At 38.1% G+C, this 21,293-nt stretch overlaps 2 protein-coding genes across 4 annotated transcripts; one reads left to right on the forward strand and one right to left on the reverse strand.

The window, feature by feature from the left end:
- Positions 1 to 1,717: 1,717 nt before the first annotated feature.
- LOC119872819 (translation initiation factor IF-2-like) lies at positions 1,718 to 3,787 on the reverse strand. Its single transcript, XM_038544087.1, has 4 exons — positions 3,692 to 3,787; positions 3,288 to 3,531; positions 2,701 to 3,215; positions 1,718 to 2,522 (listed from the first exon to the last, which is right to left on the reverse strand). The coding sequence occupies exons 1-4, from the start codon at positions 3,785 to 3,787 to the stop codon at positions 2,433 to 2,435; spliced, it is 945 nt and encodes a 314-aa protein (XP_038400015.1). The 3' UTR covers positions 1,718 to 2,432.
- On the forward strand, positions 2,816 to 14,373 carry C8H14orf28 (chromosome 8 C14orf28 homolog). 3 transcript variants are annotated; one of them, XM_038544600.1, is made up of 5 exons: positions 2,816 to 3,119; positions 5,798 to 6,322; positions 8,197 to 8,286; positions 9,674 to 9,808; positions 14,233 to 14,373. In XM_038544600.1, the coding sequence occupies exons 2-5, from the start codon at positions 5,799 to 5,801 to the stop codon at positions 14,309 to 14,311; spliced, it is 828 nt and encodes a 275-aa protein (XP_038400528.1). In that variant the 5' UTR covers positions 2,816 to 3,119; position 5,798; the 3' UTR covers positions 14,312 to 14,373. The 3 variants fall into 3 exon arrangements, with proteins under 3 accessions (XP_038400528.1, XP_038400526.1, XP_038400527.1); XM_038544598.1 differs by lacking the exon at positions 14,233 to 14,373 and adding an exon at positions 10,803 to 12,725 and having other exon boundaries at positions 2,820 to 3,119; XM_038544599.1 differs by lacking the exons at positions 2,816 to 3,119; positions 14,233 to 14,373 and adding exons at positions 3,482 to 3,619; positions 10,803 to 10,986.
- Positions 14,374 to 21,293: the final 6,920 nt, after the last annotated feature.

A 21,293-nucleotide genomic window follows, 5' to 3' on the forward strand; every position in this document is an offset into this window, starting at 1 on the left:
TTAGAAATGACACTAAAAGCACAATCCATAAAAGAACAGATTGGACTTTATTAAAATTTAAAACTTCTGTTCTTCAAAATTCTTGTTGAAAACAAAAAGACCAGCCACATACTGTAATAAAATCTTTGCAAAGCATATATCTAGTAAAGAATATATTAGATATATTCCAGAACATATAAAGAACGCTCAAGACAAAAACAACCACCCAATTTTTTTAAATGGAACAAAGATCTAAACAGGTGCTTCACCAAAAGATATACAGATAGTGAATAAGCACATAAAAAAGATATTTAATATCATCAGTCATTAGGAAAACTCCTTTAATACCACAAGATACCACTGCACACCTATTAGCATGGCTAAAGTTAAAAATGATCATACCAAATATTGGTGAGGATGTGCGGGAAATGGAACTCTGAATACAGTCTTGATGGGAATGTAAAGTAGTTCAACCACTCTGGAAAACCATTTAGCAATTTTAAAAAATATATATATCTACCATAAGACCCAACCATTCCACTTCTAGATTTTTACCCAAGAAAAAAGGAAATGTATGTCCACACAAAGACTTGTACACAAATGTTCATAGCAGCTTTATTGGTAATAGCCCCAAACTAGACACAACCCAAATGTCTACCAACAGATGAGTGGGTAAGTTGCAGTACAACCATATAATGGAATACACTCAGCAATAAAAAGGAATGAACTATTGGTATACAGAACAATATGGACAAATGTTGAGATAGTGATACTGAGCAAAAGAGACTAGGCCCCCCCCCAAAAAAAAAACCCGTCTGATTCTACTTACATAAATCTTTAGAAAATGCAAATGAGTGTATAATGACAGAAATTAGATCAGTGGTTGCTTAGGTGTGGGAGGTAAGGAGGAATGCAAGAAAGAAACTACAATGGGGCATAAGGAAACTTGAGGATGATAGATCTATTCACTTGACTTATATATAAGGGATATATACCTCAAAACTTCACAATTACATACTTTAGATATGCTCCACATATTACATGTCAATTATACCTTAATTAAGCTGTCTTTAAAAAAAAAAAAGGCCCTGGGCAGCCCGGGTGGCTCAGTGCCTTAGCGCCGCCTTCAGCCCGGGGCGCGATCCTGGAGACTCAAGATCGAGTCCCACGTCGGGCTCCCTGCATGGAGCCTGCTTCTCCCTCTGCCTGTTGTCTCTGCCTCTCTGTGTGTGTGTGTGTCTCTCATGAATAAATAAAATCTTAAAAAAAAAAAAAAAAAAGCCCTGCAACTCAGCTTGTCAGATTTTAAGAGGAGCACAGGGGAAGCGGAATGGAAATCTCGGTTAAAGGCTTCAGTGAGGTTTGTGAATTACCCAAGTATGCAAAGAATCCATGCTTCCCTCGCCTAGCTAAGCTTCAGCATGAGTCACGTTTCTGCTATTCTCCAGAAATGGTGACAACCACCACTATTGGGTTTTGTTTTCAGGAAGAGAATAACCCAATCAGTATAAAATTAATTTCCACGTCTTGTGAAAGATTATCAATTGAGCATATAATCCACATTTTAAAACATTTTTCAAGGGTGTTCTACTTGCAGAATAGTTTTAATGTTGAGACTAAAGTTTTTGCATGTAAATTCCAATACAGACACACTAGTCGTTTAATCACACAGAACCTCAGTTTCTTCATCTGTGAAATGCCGTAAGAAAGAAGAAAAACAGAGAAACTAAAAACAACAGACTGTGCCAGAATTATTAATTCTTCCCTTTTGGGCAGAGCCTCTTTCCTCCTCCTCTGAGCGATGTCCATTTCTTCCTATCACCACCTGCAGTAATAATCTTGAGAAAGCCAAACTTGTACCCTCCACTCCTCTGTCACTAGACTCTTTGAGAGAGGTCCACAAGGAAGGTCCTTGTCAGCGCCCTGACCGACCATCACACTAGTCAAGAGGCCCACCAGACTCAGCGGTGACCGAGGAGCCCAGTGAGGTGTTGGGCGGGCCTTGAGCTCTCCGTATTGCATGTTCTGGGGGTTGGGTTTCACTTTCCAGACAACCATTATTCGTTGAACAGTTGGATGGGTGATATCTCAACAGTATCTGCATTTGTAATGGGGGGTAAGGTAGTTTTCCAGGGTGGCCTGGGTTCTCCAGGAGCTAAGCCATATAAGCTCCGACCCTTTAAGCGAGGATACAAGAACTAGGGCTTACTGAATGGAACAGTGGTTGAGCCCACGGACTCCAGCACTAAGCAGCTCTGGCTTCAATTCCCAGCCATCACCTAATGTGTGGTACTTGAGCATTTCCGACACTCAAGTGTTTTCGTCTCCACAGTGGGGCTAAAGCAACCTGATGTCTCTCCACGTTATTAACTTCCTGTAAATTACAGCACCCTCGCCAAATTATGAACACTAAAGAGAGGCATTAACCCACTAACTGATTCACCTCTTCTTAACTACATACTTACATCAAAAGCTTGCATAGTTAAAATTTGCTGGGAAAACGAAGCTTTCCCTTCTGAGTTAAGCCCATAAGAAGACAAGACCTAGAAGCAAACGAAAACCAAGGTCCTCAAAGGATACAAACCTCAAAACAGCCAAGCAGGTTTGCCAACAGAGCTCCGCCTCCACGCAAGCCCGGCCCACTTCCGGCTGCCCCACCCACCCACCCACCCTCTGACACTGGAACGCCGCCCCTCTCCGTGAGGTCCCGCCCCCCCGCACCTGATCTTGGCTCCCATTGGGCGAATCTGGATGCTGTATACACCCCCGACACACGCACGTTTGGCAGGGGCGTCTTCGCGCCTGCGCAGCAGCGCCGTCAGGCGGCTGGGTACTAGGGGCTGGGGGGAGGGGGCCGGAGGAGGTCAGGCCGAATCTTCCTCCGTAATAAGAAGCTACGCGTCCTGCGGTCCTGGCTCCGTGGGTCGGGTCGGATCCGGCCTGGGCGGTGGAGCTGCTGTGGCTCCCGCCGCGGCGGGTGCGATGGAGGCCGTGCCAGAGCCCAGCACTCACGCCGGGGAGGCCCAGACAGCGGACGGTGCTAGTAGATGAGGCGGCGGCGGCGGCGGCACGGGCTCTCCATGAGCAAGCGGCGGCGGCGACGGGTGCGGCGGCACCGGCGGTTTTCGGTCCCCGGGGAGGTACGAGAAGTCGGCTTCCTGGTGGACGGAGACTGGCCGGTGTGCGGACGCCTTCCGCGGCCCGGCTCTGCCGCCCAGCGCCCGCAGTCCCAGGCGCTTAGGGGACCCTTACCTGGACGCGGGCAAGGCCGCCCAGCCGTTTCACCTGCTCGGGGCTCGGGGGCCCGCCAGCCTTGCGGGGCCAGCCCAGGTGCCGGGCCTTGGCTAGCGCAGAGGGCCGGGGGCGGGGTAGGCGTGGCCCGAGCGCGGGGGCCGGAGGCGGGCGCCCACCGCGCGGCCAGCCGGTCCCGGCCGCGAAGCCGCGTGCAGCTTCACGGGGGAGCGCGTGGCCCTTTTCCAGGCTATCTCGGGGTGTGATTCCAGAGAGGACCCTTAGGACCGCCGAGCTCTTAGGGAGTGCAGCGTTCTGTGCCTAGGGCGAGCGGTCCAGGTTCTCACGACCGCTGTCACCCTTGAAAATGACCGCAAAAGAAAGGTGTCGTTTTGCCAAGGAAATAGAGGTCGGTGGAGTCTTCCTGGCTTACTTAAACTGGAGGGCCTGTTGAATCCCGACAGCGATGCCAGCAGCATACCTCCTCCAGGGCTTCTGATACAGTGCTTAACCAAAGTCTTTTTCGACGGTGTGGTGAAATCCTAAAACAATTTTTAGTGAAGCTCTTGGCAGCCATTTCCCCACTTTTTTTTTTTTTTTTTTTACTCATTTTTGTTGTAATTTTCTTTGTAACAAATCACCACCTTAATGCTGAAACGATTAAGTGTCCTCTAGTTCTTCCAGTCCTCTCTACCCCTGTCTTTCCCTTCCCCCTCCCCCCCAAAAAGGCTAAAGAAGTTAGTTTCGTTTTACAGATATATATATATATATAAGTATACATAAAATTGTAGTTTGCCTTTCTTAAGTATATCCATTGCTGTAGTTATTCTTTATTCGGTCATGTCTAAAAGATGGTTTGAAGAAAAACAGTGCAGAGATTTACGATTCCTTCCCAGGGCAACATTTGGGAATCTGAGCTCAGGCTTGTGACCTTGCTACAAAGTTTTTTAAAATTACACAGAAATAAAGGAAACCATGAAGAAAGTTATTTTCATTTTTAAAGCATTTGAATGCCATGGGATTTTTGAAAAATCTCCAAAAACATTAAGAAACAGTTGGTGTTTGCCTAAGGCTCCAGATTTGCCACGCCCTCTTATTCCGAAATGGTTGACTAGAGCCAGCACGTTACTGACTATGAATAAACAGCTACACTGAAGACTAAATATAGTGTTGAATATTTTAGAGCCCACAGTATCTTGCCTCAAGCTGAAAATACTGTGTGTGCGTGCGCCCGCGTTGTCTATATTGTAGAACTGAACTTTTAGTCGGCTAGTATTGTAAAATCGGTTTAAATTTATTTAAAGTGTAAAAACAGTTTTTTGGTTTTTTTTTTTTAACGGTAGTTAACACAATGTTACATTAGTTTCAGGTGCACAACATAGTGATTCTGCAAGTCTGTACTCTGTGAACTTCATTTCTTACACAAAAACACAGAGGTCTGCACTTCTGAATATTGGATTTATGTTGTGCCTGCTTTTCTTTTTCATGAAAATATACTTTTCCATAGAAGCAACATTGAGGAACCCTATGATGTTTTTAGTTTAGGCAGTTATTATCTCAAGTAAAGCCGTATTTTCAATTCAGTTTCATTAGGACCTCATTCTTTAACTTTGTACAATTTTGCTTTGTATACTACACATGACCTGAACGTGTTACTAGAATACTCTCAGTGACTAAAAACAAATTGCTTAGCTAACTTCAAGGTTAGGAGAAGGATAAATAGTTTAAATAAGGAGGACACCCCCATTCGTTCCCAAAACATACAAAGAGGGGAATCAGATTACTTACCAAGTCAGATCTTCACAGCAGGGCCTCTATAGTTAAAATAGAATATCCAGAATAGTCCTAAACTGTAAATGAAAAATCCCAAAGTGCATAGAAATGATTTTTGTATCAACTGGGCACTATTCAGTTAAGTACTCTGGATTACTTTTCATATGTGGTCTTTCAAAGATAATTGGCCATTATTCTGTAGCCCAGCTAAGAATTCCATTATAGCATTTTCATAAGTGGAATCATGTATATTAAAAAGGAAATGAAGCACAGCTTGTATTTTGAAGAGCTAAGGAGGTTTTACATGAGGAATGCGCCCGACCAAATTTAGATTGCATCTTCAAATAGCTCTGTTTTTATTTAGGATTTTTTATTTCAGGGTCTTCCTATGTCACAGATAAAATTATATAAGATATAATTAGTATAAAAGTCTGTCAAATGCTCATCCTGCACCTCAAAAAAGATTGCGCTTCTTAAGTGGTCTTTCCAGAGGCCATGCATATTGCAAAAAAAAAGGCTCAGCTTGAATCACTTTAAATTTTTTCGTTATATTGGTAGACCTTCTAACCAAATTTAATTTGAATTTTTTTTTTTTTTTTAACGATTTTATATTTAAGTCATCTCTATACCCAACATGAAGCTCAGACTTACAGCCGGGAGATCAGGAATCACAAGCTCTACCAACTGAACCTGCCAGGCACCCCTAATTTGAATCTTTATATAGCTTTGTTTTCATTTAAACATATCTCATGCATTTATGAGTGCATATGAAATCACAAATTTACATGTTCTATTTTAAACTTTTAAAATGCAGGATGAAGACACTGTTTGAAGAGATCAAAGCATCAATTAAAAATAACTATAACCAAGATCGCTCATTTTGGAGGCCTGTTCTTCCTTGGGGAGGTGTTTTTACTATCAAAGCTGGCCGCAAAGCAGTTTCCTGTACGCCACTCTATGTTGAAATAAGACTGAAAAATACCTGCACCATAGATGGATTCTTGATGTTATTATATGTCATTCTTAATGAAAATGAAAACTTCCCCAGGGAACTCTCTCTTCATTTAGGTCGGGAGTTTGTAGACTGTTTCCTTTATTTAATGGACACCTACAGTTTCACAACTGTGAAGCTACTTTGGATTTGGGACAAGATGGAAAAACAGCAATACAAATCTGAAGTTCATAAAGCTTCATTAATAATTGATTTATTTGGGAATGAGCATGATAATTTTACAAAAAATCTCGAAAATCTCATGTCTACCATACAAGAGAGTTACTGTTCCAACTGGCGATGCCCAACTCGAGTGCAGGAAGATCAGCAACGCACAATTAATATAAAGTAAGTTTCTTCAAAGTCTGTCACTTTTAGCAAAAATAATATATTTCTTAAGTGAATGTTGCTATAAATAAATAAATATAGTCAAAGTGTTTCCTAAAGTACAGACAGATCCTGTGCATTTACTTACACATAGCAACCACACAAAGGCAGGACTGTAGTTAAGTCCCATGACAAAAGTGTTACCATTTGTTAAATCCAAATATCTTAGAATTGACTTTAGAAAACCAACTGGTAACTATTATTTAACTTGGATAGTAATGAATTAGTATGCAAAATGTTTTACTCATGCATTGAATTTGCTAATATGACTGTAGATAATTTTTTGTGTCACAAACATAACCTCTTAAAGAACATTTAATACTCTACTGGAGTGTGTCACCTCTGGAATGGATTTCTGTTGAATAGGGTATTTCTACATGAACAAAAAGATTGAAAATATTCCTTCTTTTCATGGCCAGGGCATAATTATAGACAGAAATCCCACACTTGGAATCTTCATACCTGGAGAAGATAGGATGCGAGGAGCTCTTTCATTGACTAGGAGAGGTGCTGATAGCCTGCCGAGAATTTTGGCTTTGAGAGAGAAGGCAGACCTCTAGACTGGTAAATGATAGGGAGGAAGGCCAAACTGGCAAGCTCTAGTGGAGTGTTGGGAAATATTAAAGCCCCCAAAGGACATGAGCTGGGAAAAGAATAACTGCCAGTGGAAAAACAGGACAGAAAAACAAACCCAAACATGTTGTTGTCAGAAAGTATATTTGGCCCTGTGGTCCAGAAAAGCAGCTTAATAGATGTTCCCTTTTGAAGATATACATCAGATACCCTAACTTATTCGCATTTTTTCTTAGCATATTTAGTTTAATATTGTAACATCTTGCTACTTATGGAAAGCTGAAGGTATTTTATTCTTTTTAGAGTCTGCCAATTAATGCCTCTCTTGTTTCTGAAATAAAATTTGTCCATTTTCCTATACTGCTGATATGATGAGGTTGATTTTAAAATCTCTGTCAGGGAAAAAAGTTTTGTTACTCTAAATTATAATGGACTAAAAAGCATTTTAGAAATTTGTTTTTTAAAAAATTAGTTTCAATTTATATATGTTTTAGAGCTATAATTAAATATGTATAATACTATATTAATGCTGATATTTTAAGCATCTCAAGGAAATATTTTTCATCATATTCCATATATATTCTATATAACTTTTTAAGGCTTTTGCCTATATTTTAATCCTATATTTAAAACAATCTCTGAAGGATCCCTGTGTGGCGCAGCGGTTTAGCGCCTGCCTTTGGCCCAGGGTGCGATCCTGGAGGCCCGGGATCCAATCCCACGTCGGGCTCCTAGTGCATGGAGCCTGCTTCTCCCTCTGCCTATGTCTCTGCCTCTCTCTCTCTCTCTCTCTCTGTGTGACTATCATAAATAAATAAAAAATTTTTTAAAATAAATAAAAAAAAATAAAACAATCTCTGAAATATGTAGGAAGAAATTTTTTAACAAATCAGGTAACAGAAGCCAACAATGGCTATAGCTTGCATTTAGTCATGTAATTAATTGGCAGCTCTCATAATTCTGGGTCCTCCTTCTTCTCCCAAGACCACAATCTCCTCTACTGAAATCTCTCAAAAATTTTTTAAAGTAACAACTGCATATTTCAGGATCACTTTACAGAAAGGTATAATGTTTCTTGGAAAGCTTCCTGCATTGATGTTGATTAAGTTCAACTGATTTCTATAATTATAACAAAGATGAAAAATAGAGGTTATACTTTGTTTGCTGTTAATGAATTGACCTGTAAAATTTTGTTATCCTAATAATGTATTCAACATGTAAAATTCCAAAGCAATTCTTACATAGATTTTGTAATGTTGTAGTCCTCCCCAAGAAATTCCTCATGGAAACTTGATACGACTGGCTGTGGATGAGTTATTCTGTTCCAGGATTGAACTGTGTGAAGAGAGTGGGTGAGTATATAATACACATTTAAGGTGAAGGTATTTCTGTTTTTTATAAAGAAACCTGAACAGATATGCTCTTTGATGTTAACACTTTATGAAATAGCAACTCACAAGTATTTAGGAAGCCTAATGTTTTTGGAATCTTAACACCTACTGTAGCTTACTATGCCATTTTATGCTGTGTTGTCATTATCAATCTTCACTATATAGAATATCATACTACATTTAATTGATGAATACAAAGCAAATGCCTTTTCTTTTTTTCCCCACTGCTGAGTAGGTACAATAAAACCTTGGTTAACCGGAACCCAGCTAATCGGACCCTCAATTAACTGGATTTTTTTCTGCATTCCTCATTTAGGAGAAAGAGGTAAATGGAAACCAAAACATTTAACATAGTTAAAAAGAATTCAAAAGGGGCAGAACATATTCATCCCAGTCTCTTAACAGTTTCTCATCTACAGTATTGTACAATGCGAATTAAGATTTAGAAGGATGATCTTACAGCTAACTTAATCACAAAAGAAGGGGAGAATAAAATACATTTAATTAATTATACTTACGTCCAGAAAGTGAACTAATGTATTTTAACAGGAAATATTGAAACAAAATGGTTTTCTGGTTAATTCTTTAGTCAGTAAAATTTGTGAATCAAAATACTGTGCCCTGAGTATTCCGGTTAATCGAGATTTTACTGTATTTGTGATATTCTGATTTGTGGTATTCTGATCCATATGCTTAATATGTGATACTACTAAGAAAACAGAATTTGTTTCATCCTAATGGCAAAAAGATGCAATTAGGGAATTTTATGCAATATAAAGAGGACTGGAAGAGTCCTACTATTTATCTCTCTGCCAGTATTTTCCTTTGAAACCAGCTGAGAAAAAAAATGTATCTACACATGAAAGCTTTTCTATCATTTCAAAACACTACATGTTTATATAAGCTTAGAAAAAAATAGCTAGAGCTTTTCCTGGAGTTTTACAAGTAATATTTTTTTTTTAAGATTTTATTTATTTATTCATGAAAGATACAGAGAGAGGCAGAGACACAGGCCCCATGCAGGGAACCCAATGTGGGACTGGATCCTGGGACTCCAGGATCATGCCCTGGGCGAAGGGAGGTGCTCAACCACTGAGCCACCCAGCCGTCCCTGCACGTATTATTTCTTTTTTTTTTTTTTTTTTTTTTATTTCTTATATATATAGAATCTCACAGCTTATATACTTCTGGGTATAGGTATATAAAATACTAATATAGCCACACCATTACCTATACCTAAAATAGTTAATTATACTTATTATGAAATTAAGTAATAAAGACAACCCAGAACTGATAAAAGGCAGTTGAGTTTAAAGTATAATAAAGTTCATGCCTATTTCAATTTTAGGTGTGGTGGCTTAAGAGAATTTTCCCAGCGAGTTTTCTGCCATGGGGCACCCCCTTTTGTTGTCTTAAATATGCAGCATTGGAAATCTGAAGATCTGGCATATGTACCATATTACTTGGATTTATCTGATCACAAGTAGGTGGCTTTTTTGTGTGTTTTATAAAATTAATAAAAAGTAAATTGATTCTATTTCTCTGCTATTCTATCATGACTATGGCTAGCCCTTAAAGGCATACTGTTGAAAAAAATCATAGCTATCTGTAATTCTGTGTCTTCTGAATAAGACTAGAATCCACTACAGGGGGTTAGTCACTGGCAGTGTGCATAGTGGTTGGACTATGAAACAGAATTGAGTTTAAATCCCAGCCCCCCCCCAAAAAAAAAAAATCCCAGCCCCACGTTTTATAAGCTACGTAACCATGGGGCAGAACTTAACCAGCTTACAGATCAGTTTCTTATCTTGTAAAACAGAGATGACAGCACCTATCTGGTACATTATTGGAGGATTTAATGAGGCAATGCATGTAAAGTGTTTAGAATAGTACCTGATATGTCATAAACAGTAACAACTGGCTATTACTTGTATTTCAGGTCAAAGTAGTGTATAGTACGAGGTTATCGTTTAAACAAAAAATGTTACTTTCAGCATCATAAATAAAAATGTCTGCATACAAGCTAGGACATACAGGGTCTATTAACTTTTTGCCTTTAAAATTAGGTTTTGTATGTGTGTACTTTCTCTTATTTAATAGAATGATACAGATAAAGAGTTAATCTGTTAAAATGTTTTTCAAAATTCTTAAATTATATCAATTTTTTAAATTCTTAAATATTTTACCCCAAATTACCAATTAATTATAGTACATGATTTTTTATAGACGGATATATTTTTTAGGGACTAGAATGCAAACTATCAATATTTTTATTCCTTAATTAAGAATTTAAGGGGTACCTGCGTGGCTCAGTTGGTTAAGCATCCAAATCTGGATCTCAGCTTGGGTCTTGTTCTCAGGGTTGTTAGTTCAAGCCTCGTGTTGGGATCCACACTGGGCATGAAACCTACTTTAAAAAAAAACTTAATGTTCAAGAATTTTGTCTTTTTTGCTACACTTTATCATTTAATTTGCAGGTACTTGTTGGAAGGTGCCACATTATTTAACAAAGAGGAACATCATTATTCTGCAGCTTTCCAGATTGATGGACATTGGATGCACTATGATGGCCTCAGAAATGTGAATTTAATTTTGTTAAATAAACCCCCAGAGTTTCTCCTCTTGTCATCATTGGTTTATATTCGAGCAACAGAGAAATAAATATAGACTGATGCTAAATTAAATTGTTTTCCCGCCTGCCCATCCTCCCCCAGATGAAGGGCTTTTATTTTGTATATACTTGGTATCCAAGGAAATAGTTAAACTATACTAGTTTCAGAGGTATATTTTCCGGTGTTCAGCCCCAGGTAAATATTATATATAGAAAATCTATGCAAAAATGTTTGTATTTCTTTTTCCTATGTCCTGGGTTTTTTATACAGGCATACTTTATGTTGAAATAAAATATATCTTGTAGCCTTTGTATTTTTTATTTATATGTACTCAAAAGATTTTTACAGTTCTGTCTTTAAAACCAAGAAAATACTTCACCATTTGAATTCTCAGTTTTTCTTTTTGGTTGTTCAAATAAAACCTGGGTACAAGTCAGTATTTCAGTTTATATAAATTTAACAGTACAAAATGTATCTGACTATATTTTTTGCCCTACCTCACTAAAATCCAAAGTGCACTGTTGGATCTAGTATGGATTTGAATGTAGAACTTAGAGATGACTTAGTCTTTTTTACCTGTTGATTTGCCTAATTTCCCTGCAGCTGTTTTTAAAAATACTTTGGTGAGAATGTTTTTCTGGACTTGAATTATTTCTTTATAATGGCAAATTATTTTAACCACTTGCTCTAAAGTATTATAAACCTGTCAGCAGATTTTAAGTGTTAACTAAACTTTGCAAGCTTAATTATAATTATTGTTACAAATAAATTATATAATTAAATATAATGGAAATATAATAAAAATCTATTCTGAAGATAAGACAACTATAAATATCAGGCAACTTACTGGATGCTTACTAATGCTGAATTAACAATAGAAATGTACTTTAAATATATATTTAAGAGAAAATGGTGCCTGGAATATTTTTCTCCTTGTAAGTCATATTGGCACAGAGAAAAAGAATACCTAAATTTTTAGAGTAACTACTGGCTTCCTTGTAAGTAGTAAACTGATAGCATGAGGGTTTGATTTGCAATATAAATCACTAGAATTTTATAGACTAGAATTTTATAGTTATCAGAAATTATGTTTGTTTTCAAAACCCTAAGATCTTTCTTCCTTTTGCAATTTTAAGGGAAAAAGTAATCTCAAGGGAAAATACTTTTTGCAATTATCAACATCCACTTCAGTGTTTAATTTCAGTTTACAGTCCATCTTAGGTTTTGGGTTGAGATTGCATGCAGTATACTTGGAGATTACTACATGACAACACAGTTCACTGCCGTATACCAAATTGGTAAGATTTAATTCAGTAAATTAAGTCTTACGTTGGCTTTGTGCCATATTGAAAGAACTTAAGAATGAATAAATTTGAGTATAATGCTGAGAATGTCTCACTTTGAGCAAATACTTTGAAAATTACGTCTTACATAGGATAAAAAATAGTGATTTATTTTACAAAAAATCTACCCCAGAGTTTATTTAAATAATCCCCCACGTGTATTTACATAGAATTTGATTTATATTGAGTTTTTCTGGGGACACCTTATTGCATGAATCAAAATATACAAAAACAAATATTAGCATATACATAAGTGGTTTGTTAATTATTAATGCAGATTGTTCTTTTAAGAATTGCACTTTATTTGAAATAATACTAGTTTATCACAAAAAAAATGACTTACCTACCTCACAGGGTTGTTGTGAGGATTAAGATGTTTGTTAAAATCTTGACTACCTTGAATATGTAAATAAAAAATATATTTTTCTACCTCTTTTATATACAAGTAAGTCTCCCAGATTCTGTGTTACTGATGAACTTTTTAGATCTTTTCTTTTAAAGTATTTATTTGGGCAGTTGCTTCTATCAGTAAGGAACTTAATGTGTAGTAGATTTTAAGTATGCCTTCTGGACCCTGATTCCAAGAGGGTTGGATTTTAAGGATAATAGGTAATTTATCGTTATTGTAGTAGTTGGTTTGTAGAAAAAAGCAATTTCCCCTGCTGACCAAATAGTGGGTAGAAAATAGGTGAAAGTAATTAAATTATCTGCAGAATATGAAGCGAGGGTATGGAAAATTACAACCTTAAACACCCTTAGAAAAATTTGGACTGCTAGAGTGTGGGGGACGGGGTTAGGGGAGCAGTGAAAGATATGAGGAAATAATCGTAATATATTTTTAATAAAAATGCCCAACACCGTAATTATACCTCATGGAAGAAAAAAAAAATGATTTGAAAACCCTGGCCTCAATCAGAGGGAGATAAAGAACAAATAAAGCAAATTTAGGGAGGAATGTCCAACCTCTTTGAAGAAAAGAAACCTCTGCCCCTTATTTAGCAAATAATCTTACATTTATCCTTCAAAGTTGCTTTTCGTTATTATTAGAGTTGATTTAATATCTGAGGCAGGGATCCCTGGGTGGCGCAGCGGTTTGGCGCCTGCCTTTGGCCCAGGGCGCGATCCTGGAGACCCGGGATCGAATCCCATGTCAGGCTCCCAGTGCATGGAGCCTGCTTCTCTCTCTGCCTGTGTCTCTGCCTCTCTCTCTCTCTCTCTCTGTGACTATCATAAATAAATAAAAAATTTTTAAAAAAAGTTTAAAAAAAAAATAATAATATCTGAGGCATTGTCACTGGATCTGATCCAAACAAAGAGGAAGAAAAACTAAAGATAACTACCTTGGACATGCTTACTAGGGTGACTCTAATGTTCTATTTTATTCCTGGAGTATGAGCAAACAAGCTATATAAGCAAATAACTCCTATGACCCATAAAAAGCTGTGCATGTTGAGCACATCAACAGTTTAGTCTTTAAATGATTTAATGATATTTAATTATTTGAAAATAACTGTAATGTGCTATAGGCATAAAAGGTAAGCAATTCAAGCAAAAATGACTGCATTTATTGCTGCTGAATATAAGCCAAATCAAACGCTTATATTCTCATCTTTATCAGTGTTCTAACGTTTAAAATCACCAAATTCTGCTTTAAAAGCTACAATCAGCTTTTGAAGTTTATCTCAATGGCTTGATGCCTAACAGGTTCCTACCCATGCAGCTGGCCCAAGGTTCACTATCTGGTCATGGGGACAGCCTTGAGCCTCGAATTTAATTTGATCCCAGAGAGAACATAACCTTTGATTTTGTCTTAGGTTGAAGAGGAAGTTAGTGGGGAGGCCTCTGGGGCTAGATGATTTCTTTATATGCTGATTTCTGTGTGATAATATATATTATTTACATACACTCAGTAAGCAATCAGTTCCATAGTTTTCACCTATTGTTTTTTTCAGTGAGGTCTTCTGGAAGGTACCAAGGGGAATATCATTTGAAGATGGCAAAGTTGTGACGCCTGGGTGGCTCAGTGGTTGAGCATCTGCCTTTGGCTCAGGGGCCTGGTCCTGGATTTCCAGGATCGAGTCCTTCATCAGGCTCCTTGCATGGAGCCTGCTTCTTGTGTCTCTGCCTCTCTCTTTCTCTGTCTCTCATGAATAAATTAATAAAATCTTAAAAAAAAAAAAAAAAAGGAAAATGGCAAAGTGAGCTGCCCAGCAGGACACTCAAAAATGATGTGGAATAAAACAGAAGCTTGGAGAGCAAAAGAGCTGTGTAAACAAGTTAGCCATCGTAGAATTAGACATCTGTTTATATGTTTATAGTTTCATTACTGCTTGTTTTCCCTTTGAATTTTGTAAAGTCCCATTTTTAATATGATTATAAAAATAATATGTAGGGATGCCTGGGTGGCTCAGTGGTTGAGCATCTGCCTTTGGCTTAGGTCATGATCCCAAGGTCCTGGGATGAAGTCCTGCATCAGGCTCCCTGCAGGGAGCCTGCTTCTCCCTCTGCCTATGTCTCTGCCTCTCTCTGTGTGTCTTTAGTGAATAAAAATAAAATATTTAAAATAATAATAATATGCAAATCAATAACAAAATCAGTAAATCCAAAAAAGTATAAATAAAAAATGACCAACCATGATTTCTTCACCCAATGATAATCATTAGTTCATATTAGTAAAGCCTTTTTGAAAAGTCCAGCATGACTTCATAGTACTGATGAGAACCAAGAGCCAAGGAGTTAGGGCTTTGAAGAAGTGTATGCTCTAGGGGGCCAGCATAGGGGTGATAGCAAGCTATCAACATGGAGAAACTTCGAGAGGAAAGTAAGACTGAAGAAAACTGCTGTGGCCACCTGTTTAGATAGTTCTTTATAGCTGGACACTTGCCTTTAGAAGCTTTCATCTTCTCAAACCTTCAAGAACTTGTTTTATGAAGGATATCATTCTTTCACATCCCTCTACCTCAAAACTAGTATCCCAGGTACCAGCATTGGGGAGCAAGGACCTGATGACATAATTTGTACCAGAGCAAATACAGCCAAATAGATTTTCTGTTTCTCTGCTAACCTAACAGTATAACAAAGATTAAAATAGACTGAGCACAAGTGGCTTGCTTTAAGGGTAGAGTATGAAAAAAGCTTACAGAGATACTTTGTGAAAAGCGGGCCTGATAAATAGCTCTGCACATCCAACATATGTGAATTTTAGGTCAGAAAAAAAGAAGAGGAAAGCAAGCAACAGGAAACAGAAAAGTTGAATTATGCTCACATAAAGGAGAGACTAGGTTAAGCCTTGGAAGAAAATAACTGGCTGGCTAAAGAAATCTTTGCCTGAGAGGGTAAGCTTGACTTAGGCTCTACAAGCTAGAAGAAGTTAAAAGCAGACATTCTCTGTAGCATTTATTTAATACATACTAGTATTTGCTAGTTGAAGTACATATTTATGCCCTGGAGGTGACCACATGCCTAGAAAAGGGGAAAGATGAGTCCATCAGTGATGACTGTACAGAAGGAAGGACTACAGCAAGAGTTAGCTCCTCAGGCTTTGAGAGTACAGAGGAAGAACAGCTCCACACACAACTACTGTGAGGTCTTTGAAATGAGCCTTTCACAATTGCCTGTCCAGCATCCCCAGAAGAGGTTTGTGAGGAAAGAAACTACAGATTGTCTGATTTGTGCTTTCAGGTTGATTGTAAGTTCCTATTTCCTCTCTCTCTACCCCCAACCAACTTTAATTCCCATTAGAAAGCTATAAATCCTAAAATAAAGATAAAAGTTTCAAACATCAAATTTAAAAAGGAATTTATTGTACCTAAAGTATTCCACAAGGATTAATAATGTCAAATATTTAATATTTCTAATAGAAGGGAAGAGACTTGAGAGAAAAGTGAGAGGACCGTTGGGCCGGGTTCTCTTTCAATACTTGGTGAATGAGTTAACTGGAGGGACAGGAATGGGAAATTCTCAATTCTTGCAGTTTTCTATATGAACACCAGATGGCGGAAGCTCGACTATGGAATGGGCAGGGAACAAACAAAAAACCGAGAGAAAACCACGTTTGAACTTTTTGGCTTTAAGATATTAACCTACTTTATAATCTGGGTGAAACAACTACAGTTTTCCTTCTGTTTTATGCTACGGTACAGACTATAGCTTGGGGATAACATACAATGGAGACATCTTTGACGAGGTTGGTTATGCTTTCTGCCAGCAACACCCCAACTAAAATAATATTTGTAAATTGACTCCTAGGTTTCTTCACCTATTTCCTCAACCCTCATAGTTTCTAGACTCCTCTCCAACTTTCTTGACCTCTCCTTTTGAAAAGAATTAGGAATTTCTGTCCCCTAAGAACTTACAGAAATGCCAGAAGACCTGATTCAGAATTGACATTTTTCACCCAAGAAAAAAATCATGGAATTGCAGAGTTTCAGGTGAATCACATGTGATCACCAATTACCACTGGATTATCTCTATTATTATCAGTTCTCAACTATTAATTTTTCATTCTGTCAAGAAAAGGCAAGAATATGGCTGCCAAATGCCTTGACCCTGAGGTGCCTGGGTGGCTCAGTGGTTGAGCGTCAACTTTTGGCTCAGGTCCTCATCCTGGGCTCCTGGGATCAAGGCCGCGGGGAGCCTGCTTCTCCCTCTGCCTAGGTCTCTGCCTCTCTCTTTTTGTATCTCTCATGAATAAATAAATAAAATCTTTAAAAAAAAAAAATGCCTTGACCCTGAAGCCAATTGCCTGGGTTCAAACTGGGACTCTGGTTATGTGGCTTTGAACCTATTACTTGACCCCACTGGTCCAGTTTCCTAACTGTAAGATGCAGATGATAATAGAATATATCTCATAAGGTTGTGGTGAGGATTTAATGATTACGTATAAAACTTAGTGCCTGGCAGATAGTAAGCACCATGAAAGTGTTATCCACCATTATTATTGATTCCTGTTTCAATATTTTATTAAGAAATGAAACTAGTGGGTAAGTAATGCTGCTGCAGAAAATGAACTAAATCCTCTGTGAATATTTCAAGTTTGTTGCTGAAAACTATTGCTGGTATTTCTGTGCCAATTAAGCTCACAGAACAAATTATAATATTAAAAGAGTAAAACAATATTAATTCATTAGTTTGTAATGCAAAAAAGGAAAACTACACATGTTGGAGGAAAAAGGAAGTGTTGGAGGAAAGTAAATTGCTTAAGTTTTCCCAGACAATAAAAATGAAATATCACATGCTGTTTCTGCTTAACATCATTTATTGACCAAAACAGTTTATCTACCATTTGGCTCTAAAACTTTTTGAGATATCGTCCTCTATTCATTGGGAACCACCTACGCTCCTAGATTCTAGGACCCCTGCCTATTTAAATTCCAATTGGCCTCCTTAGCACAGTAGGCAGCAACATGTTAGTCTCAAACTATTAATTCTCCTCAGGCCACACACACAAGAATATTCTTTAAAAGATTTTCTTCCTGGGATGCCTGGATGGCTCAGGGGTTGAACGTCTGCCTTTGGCTCAGGGTGTGATACCGGAGTCCCAGGATGGAGTCCCAGGATCAAGTCCCACATCAGGCTCCCTACAGGGAGCCTGCTTCTCCAACTCTGCCTATGTTTCTGCCTCTCTCTGTGTGTCTCTCGTGAATAAATAAAATCTTTAAAAAAAATTTTTTTTCTTCCTAATCAGGATGGCGGAAGTGATTGGTGCATCCTTATTTAAACCCTACCTTACTCCATAAGAGATTTAAAGATTTTCATATTTCATAAAAATAGGCTTTTCTTTCATTGTATTTTAATGTTATATAAAATTTGAGCCAAAAGGAACCTAAGGCCAAATGTAACCTTCTAATAAGGCCCTGAGTAGGTAAATTAATAAAAACTGCCTATGAGATACTCTATTGTTGATGGGAACTCAAAATGCAATATCTTGGGAGAATTGAGAAATATTATGGACTGAATGTTTGTGTCTCTCCAACTTTCATATACTACTGAAACCTACCTCCTTCATATCCTGGGACCCCGGGATCATGTCCTAAGCTGAAGGCAGACACTCAACCACTGAGCCACCCAGGCATCCCATGGATATAGACTTTTAGAAGTGGAATCACTCGGCCAAAGGGTAGATGAAATGTAATTTTACTGGATTTTGCCTGCTTTAGTTAGTTCAAGCTGCTATATGACAAAAATGCCATAGGCTGGCTGGCTTATAAATAACAGAAATTTATTTATCACAGTTCTGGAGGTTAGAAGTCCAAGACCAGATGCCAGAAATTCAAGACCATGGTCAATTCCAATGATACCATCTTCAGGTTTACAGTCTGTCCACTTCTCATTGCAACTTTACAAGGCAGAATAGAGAGAGGAAGCAAGTTCTTTCATGACTCTTGTTAGTTAAGGGCACTAATCCCATTCATGAGGGCTCCATCTTCATGACTTCATGACTTCATCTAATCCTAATAACCTCCCAAAGGCCCCACGTTATAAATAAAATCTTTTTAAAAAAGTATTAAAGGACATAATGTATGCAAATAACTTTTGCATTGTTAAAAAAATAAGAGAAAGGATAGTAAGACACGTGGCAAAATGTTTTTAAAAATTGGTGAACTTCGGAAAAGGTATTTAAGAGTTCTTACAACTTATTATTCTTACAACTTCTCTGTAAGTTTGACATGATTTTAAATCATGTCAAAATAATTTTAGTAAAAATTTTTAAAAGGAAATTTTCAATGGAACTTAATGGAGATATTCACTGGACTAAGATGGGACTATTAATTGGAATACACATATTAAAACAAATATTTAAAAAATATCATGACTTCATGATACTTGATCACCTTTGGAGGTCTCTAGAGCATCAATTCATTACTCTAAAGATTAAGCGAATGGGGTGCCTGGGTGGCTCAGGGGTTGAGGGTCTGCCTTCAGCTCAGGTTGTGATCCCGGGATCCAGGGATCGAGTCCCACATCGGGCTCCCTGCATGGAGTCTGCTTCTCCCTCTGTCTGTGTCTCTGCCTCTCTCTCTGTATGTCTCTCATGAATAAATAAATCAAATCTTAAAAAAAAAATAAAGATTAAGCGAATGAATCAAACATCTTCCTCAGCCTTTCCAGTGGATCTTATCAGGGTAACCAAATAAGTGATAAGGAAATGTTTTCTTTTATAGAATTCCAGCTAATGCAGAAAAAAAAATGGCAGTTAGAAAATCACTACTTTGCAACTCAATATAATAATAAATCCAGCAATAGTCATTAATAGCTACCAAAACCATCAAATGAGAGTTTGCTGGGGAACTTGATAATGGAGGGGTCAGCTTGACAAGACATAAATGCAAACCATGATTAAATGTTAGCATTATTAAAAGTGGAATAACCAGACATAATGTGCCCCAGTTGTAATGCAATAGGAAGAATACACAGCATCAACCACGCTTGCTGAAAGAAAGAAAGAAAGAAAGAAAGAAAGAAAGAAAGAAAGAAAGAAAGAAAGAAAGAACTTGAATTTAATCAAGACTCTACAGCCAACAATCAGAAAATTTGAAGAATAGGACAATAAGCTAAGCAATACCACAAAAACGTAAGTAGCCAAATCTAGAATGTGGGACAATCTACTCAACAAATGATCTCATGGCATGAAAAAGGGGAGGGGTGCAGTGATGGTAGAGATTGAAAGGGACTCAGAGGCCTAACAATCAAATGCAAGGTACAAACTTTATATAGATCCTGCCTCAATCAAATAACAATGATGATAAAAAATTGGAGCGATCAGAGAAATTTGTTTTTTTTTTTAAAGAATTTTTATTTATTTATTCATGACGGGGGGGGGGAGGGGGCAGAGACACAGGCAGAGAGAGAAGCAGGCTCCATGCAGGGAGCCCGACGTGGGACTTGATCCGGGGTCTCCAGGATCACATCCAAGACTGAAGGCGGCACTAAACCGCTGAGCCACCGGGGCTGCCCAATCAGGGAAATTTGAACATAGATGTGTACAAAGTATTATAGAAGTATTATATTTTTAAGTGAGATTATTATCAATGTGGTTTATAGGATGAAAAATTTAAGTGTCCTTATTTAGAGATGTAGTCTCAATTATTTACTGTCAATATTTTATTGCATGTCTGGGATTCTCTTTAAAAATATTTCAGAAAAAAAAGGTAGGGTGAATAGATGAAATAATAACTGAGTAGCACATATTAATTAGCAAAATTAATTGCTAAAAGGTTAATTTTCGAAGCTGGGTGATGGGCTGGGCACATGGAGGTCCCACTACTATTAAAAATGAAAAAAGGCCTGGAAAACATCAAAACCCACTTGAGCTATTCTAATACTGTCTTATCACAGAGCTGAATTTTATGCCTAGCCTCCTGAGTTTGGACTCTTCATTGGAATAATGTTTGCTTTCTGTTATAAGTCTATTGTATAGGGGATCCCTGGGTGGTGCAGGGGTTTAGCGCCTGCCTTTGCCCCAGGGCGTGATCCTGGAGTCCCGGGGTCCCTGCATGGAGCCTGCTTCTCCTTTTGCCTGTGTCTCTGCCTCTCTTTCTCTCTGTGTCTCTCATGAATAAATAAACAAAATCTTAAAAAAAAAAAAAAAAAGTATATTGTATAATCCACTTATCATATCCAAATTAAAGTTGAAACTTCTATCCTCATTACTGCACTGGCCCCAGATAAGAGAACCATCTACTAATTTTATGAAAGAACACAAGAGGCACAGCTAAGAGCTCTGCCACAGTAGCACTCTTTCTTTTATTCTCTCTCCTTAGGGGGAAAATTAGGTGTATTTTTTATCCCTCAAGCAGATTGTAGAATATGGATTGTTACTCCTTTGCACCTTCCATCACATCCTACACATACTAACAACTCTCTGCTGACAGGGATCCCTGGGTGGCGCAGCGGTTTGGCGCCTGCCTTTCGCCCGGGGCGTGATCCTGGAGACCCAGGATCGAGTCCCACGTCGGGCTCCCGGTGCATGGAGCCTGCTTCTCCCTCTGCCTATGTCTCTGCCCCTCTCTCT

Source organism: Canis lupus, chromosome 8 (genome assembly GCF_011100685.1).
Source record: "Canis lupus familiaris isolate Mischka breed German Shepherd chromosome 8, alternate assembly UU_Cfam_GSD_1.0, whole genome shotgun sequence".
Classification (NCBI taxonomy): Eukaryota; Metazoa; Chordata; class Mammalia; order Carnivora; family Canidae; genus Canis; species Canis lupus.

Excerpts from the sequence above, each read along its gene's own strand:
- LOC119872819 (XM_038544087.1), bottom strand. The coding sequence starts at position 3,787 with ATGGCTGCCAAGAGCTTCACTAAAAATTGTTTTAGGATTTCACCACAC. Across the intron at positions 3,532-3,691 it reads TATCAGAAGCCCTGGAGGAG|GCACAGAACGCTGCACTCCC; the intron begins GTATGCTGCTGG and ends CGCTCGCCCTAG. Across the intron at positions 2,523-2,700 it reads CCAATGGGAGCCAAGATCAG|GTCTTGTCTTCTTATGGGCT; the intron begins GTGCGGGGGGGC and ends GTTTGCTTCTAG.
- C8H14orf28 (XM_038544598.1), top strand. The coding sequence starts at position 5,799 with ATGAAGACACTGTTTGAAGAGATCAAAGCATCAATTAAAAATAACTAT. Across the intron at positions 6,323-8,196 it reads CAACGCACAATTAATATAAA|TCCTCCCCAAGAAATTCCTC; the intron begins GTAAGTTTCTTC and ends GTAATGTTGTAG. Across the intron at positions 8,287-9,673 it reads GAACTGTGTGAAGAGAGTGG|GTGTGGTGGCTTAAGAGAAT; the intron begins GTGAGTATATAA and ends TTTCAATTTTAG.